Below are 4300 nucleotides of genomic sequence, written 5' to 3'. Positions count from 1 at the left end.
ATAATAATACTATAATTAATTACTAGAGGACGGCCAGCCGTTTGCGTGAAATTCTGATTTTATTTCCAATATAACTCTGCACCAAATTTCATCCAAATTTCATCCAAATCATTGACCAGTTAGGCCGTGAAAAGGTAGGTAATATACAGATAGACTAACGAGTATTAAGTATAGATGAATATTTAATTTTAACAAAATTAAATCACAATTCACGTTTACAATTTTAATACAAAAAGGTCCAGTAAAACTACCTTAAACGAAGCACAGTCTCAAGTAAAAAGTTAATTCCAAAAAATATTATTTAGCATCACGTTTTTAATTCAAACTCTGTCTTTTTAACAGGTCGGATATGTTTAAAGTACTTTGTCTTAACGGCGCCTATCTCAGGCTTGTATTTACCTGACATCGGCTGCTTTGTAGTATAAATTACTTTGTGTTTTTCCGTAGCAGTGATTATATTATTATTATCATCCAAACTTTGTTGTTTAGCACCAAATTCGCTTGCACGTTTCCTCATAATTATTTCGAAATTCGATAGTTTCATGCTCCTCTTTTTCAAAGGAATATTGTACTTCTTGGATTTCTTATTCACCCGTTGCTTGTTTAGATTTTTGTGTTTGTTTTTAATTAAGGTGTCCACTTTGACTTTGTAAACAATGGAGATGTTTTTCTTTGACGCCAGCTCGCGGATGTCGTTGAGGTATTTGTTGAAAATAGGTATAGCGTTTTCCCCTTTTACGTCGAAATGTTTTGGTATTTCATTTAGGTGTTCCGATGGAGTTCTTACTTGATATTTGTGGTGATGTTCTGAATATAAAAAAGGTCTAACATAAAATTATAAGTTTTTTATCACGTCGTTAACAAACACGTGTACAAGCCATCAAGGTGGTATGGTTTCTGGGGCGCATGGTTAAATGCATGGTCTAAATTCAAATATTTATCGCTTAAAATTTCTTATATACTTGTATAAGTGATATTTTAGATTTAAATTGTAAATTGATCGTGGAATTTAAATTTGGATTATGAATTTGAGGGTAGAACAGTACTGATACGAAATTTTATTTTTCATATCTGTATGTGTCTTTTAGCGTTAAGTTGGTTCATTATATATTTATTTGGAATATATAATTAGTCTTTATCATCTGGAAATAAACTAAAATAGTAATAAATAAAACGGACTCTTTGCATTTGCTCTTTTGCATATAATCGATACTGAAGTCAATAGATTTATTTATTATTTTTTGTCTGCTGTCTATTAGTCCGTCTGTCTATCTTTTTGTGACCGGTTATGACGCACAAACTACTGAATAAATTAAAATTAAACTTGGCATGATTTGAGACCTTATTACGAAGTAGGTTATAATATTATGTAGTACTTTTTATCGCGAAAATAAAATCATAAGGAACATAAAGAGGTTGAAAGTTTGTAGTTCTTCATTTTTCAAGTTACTTTGTAAAAATTTGTATGTGTACTAGCAAAAAAATACATAAATTCAATATTTTTGAATACTCTACCTCTAAAAAGGTAGTTGAAGACTTTTTAATATAAATCGCTCATGTTTAGCGTTATATTTTTGTAAAATGATTAGTAGGTTGGTATACTATTTATGAGTATTACATATAAAACATGGGAAAATATAAATAAAAGGAGTGAAATAGGGGTTGAAAATTTACATCGATTTTCACTCGGACAGTGTCGCGGGAGAGAGAACTTATGACCTCTAGTTTCATGGATTGATAGGTCAACTATTGAAACAATGATTGAACAACATTTGTCTCACCTTCAAAATAATCTTGGGCAGCAACATTACAACCAACGACAAAGAGAGCAACGCTTACTCTGCTCGCAAAATGACCTCGGCCAGTTCCCATAGTGGCGTCTAGCAATAACCCTCCGAACAATGATTTATATGACCACAGGTGGCTTATATCGGCCGGCGTAAGAGTAAAAAACGTAAACAATGCCATTTGTTCGCACGACCAAGTTGATTAACCCTGCAATCGGTCCGGCTCGTAAATTGGGTTATTTTTGTTACGATTTTGTAGATTTTTCGCATGACGTGCGCGAGATACGAGCTTGTGTGTACGAGAGTGTTCTGTATACCTTAAATACCAATTGATTAATGTACGTTTGTGGATATTCATTATGATTTTGGAGTTTACTCCTTACAGCCCCGGTATGAATAAAATATGAGCAGTAAAATTCGATGAACGAATGACTGCGTTACGTTTTTGTGCGCAACCTATTCTGCGCACTTTTCACTTTTCAGGCGTAGGTATTGAGACGTACATAGTGTATGCAAGGGGCAACATACACCTATTTAGACAGTCGATCTGTATAAGTAAATTTCATTCGTGCGTCGAAACTGGCGCACACTTATTTTAATTTATTTAATGTAGTTTGCTAACAGCTGAATATGAGCACGATTTTTCTGCATGAAATTAAAATGTCACGAGAACGTTTTACTTTTTCGGGATAAAGAGACGCCTATGTTCTATTCCACTCTTTACTTTTTCGGGATATTAGCCTATTATTATATCATCATCATAAACAACCCACATTCGGTTCACTGCTGAGCTTGAGTCTCCTCTCAGAATAAGAGGGGCTAGGCCTATGTGGATTGGCAGACTTTACACACGCAGAGAATTAAGAAAATTCTCTCCGTTGAGACATGTGTCATTTAATTTCTTAAACACACAACTGAAAAGTTTTGTGTTTAAGGAGGAGCATGCCTTGGACCGGATTCGAACCCACACCTTCCGGAATCGGAGGCAGAGGTATATTCTACTACATCGCCGTGCCGTGGAGAGTGTTAAGCTGTCAGTCTCGTATTATCATTGTCATCTGGTGATGGTCGTTAAAGAGTTTAACAATAAAACTAGCCACCTGAAAACACACAGATTAATCACTGGACCAAAGAGTTTTGTATACAAATACTCGTATTATAAAGAAGTAAAGTTTATAAGGGGTAATCTCTGGAATACTGAACCAATTTTGAAAATTCTTTTACTTGAAAGGCACATTATTTGTGAGTGTCATAACTCATAAGCTTCATTTTATCCCCTACATTCTCACGGGAACAGACAATGGCCAGTAATTTATTTATATTTATTTAATAAATAATTTTATTAATACAATTAAACAAAGAGAGAACAAAACAAAAACAAAATTGAAATATAAAACAATGATAATTTTAATTTTCACACAAAGCATTTTAGGGTTGAGAATCTAATATCATTTGTAAGATCTTTCCAAAATAAAAGTAATAAAAGGTTCATTTTCATTGTATTCAGATATCCTTCGTTATATTTTTCTTTCAATAATATTATTTCTATTTGTTCAAGGAAATTATTAATTAGGCAATCATTCTTCATGCGGCATAATAGATTTCTTAGAAATGCTTTTTCATTGGTGAAGGTTATAGACCAAGTCCCTACGAGAGATAATTGTACTCGTATATATGCAGTTTGACCAATTTAAAAAAGTAAAGAATTTTAAGGACCTATATCGAGTGATTGCCACGAAACTGATTATCTGCCAACTATAGAAATTCCTCATCATTTCCAGAAGAAATATCCAAAAAATTATGTTTTATACTCAGACAATTGAAGATTTTGGACCCTTAAAACCTACCTTTTTTACCTTTACCTTCTTCTTGCTTGCTTGCTTGCTTCTTTCGAAAACCATCGATCGTTCAATCCACTCATCAAACAATCTATGTCTTCTCAACGGCAAGATATTTACGCGATATCTACTAAAACACAAGCAGAATCTATTAAAAATTTTGTCTGTCTGTTTGTCCGGGCTAATCTCTGTAACAGCTCCGGATTTTAATGGGACTTTGACTGGTAAGAGGTTATTGAGCAACAATATATACTGTAGGAAAAGAGTAGTCCGAGGATAATTATGATATCGCTCGATCTCGTGTTGGCTCGTGCCTTCGCTGGGTTGGACTTGTTTCCGTGAATAGTGGGAGTTAGAGAGACATAACCAGGTGGTTATTCAGAAGTAGCGCGACCTGTTCCGCAAATCCAGAAATGCTTTGCCAAGATCTGCGCCATGTAGCAGATCTCCCTATCATCGGACACGACCTCCTCCCCACCGCTGGCTGACGGGCGCTCGCAAGAACCTCCAATGAGCACGACCTCGCTAAACGGTAGGCGAAGAACCACCCGGATTTGGCCGGTCGCTGATCGCCGCGATTTTCGCTGACTTGATCGCGACGCGACGGACACCACATCATCTTGATGCCGCTGACCCAGTTGCAGGCAGCGTTGAATCACAGAAAAGGGTCAATGC

The 4300-nt window shown here is 35.4% G+C and overlaps 1 protein-coding gene across 1 annotated transcript; it reads right to left on the bottom strand.

The window, feature by feature from the left end:
* Window positions 1–222: 222 nt before the first annotated feature.
* On the bottom strand, window positions 223–1887 carry LOC128198440 (uncharacterized). The gene is made up of 2 exons (XM_052883950.1): window positions 1782–1887; window positions 223–807 (listed from the first exon to the last, which is right to left on the bottom strand). Exons 1-2 carry the CDS (start codon window positions 1870–1872, stop codon window positions 308–310), a joined length of 591 nt encoding a protein of 196 aa, XP_052739910.1. The 5' UTR covers window positions 1873–1887; the 3' UTR covers window positions 223–307.
* Window positions 1888–4300: the final 2413 nt, after the last annotated feature.

Source organism: Bicyclus anynana, chromosome 10 (genome assembly GCF_947172395.1).
Source record: "Bicyclus anynana chromosome 10, ilBicAnyn1.1, whole genome shotgun sequence".
Taxonomy (NCBI): domain Eukaryota; kingdom Metazoa; phylum Arthropoda; class Insecta; order Lepidoptera; family Nymphalidae; genus Bicyclus; species Bicyclus anynana.
Note: the sequence above shows the minus strand (reverse complement) of the source record. Positions and strands in the feature narration are given on the sequence as shown.

Bases quoted from the DNA above. Each gene is read 5' to 3' on its own strand.
- LOC128198440 (XM_052883950.1), bottom strand. From the start codon at position 1,872: ATGGGAACTGGCCGAGGTCATTTTGCGAGCAGAGTAAGCGTTGCTCTC. The intron at 808-1,781 runs GTGAGACAAATG...TTTTATATTCAG, and splicing joins TGCCCAAGATTATTTTGAAG to AACATCACCACAAATATCAA.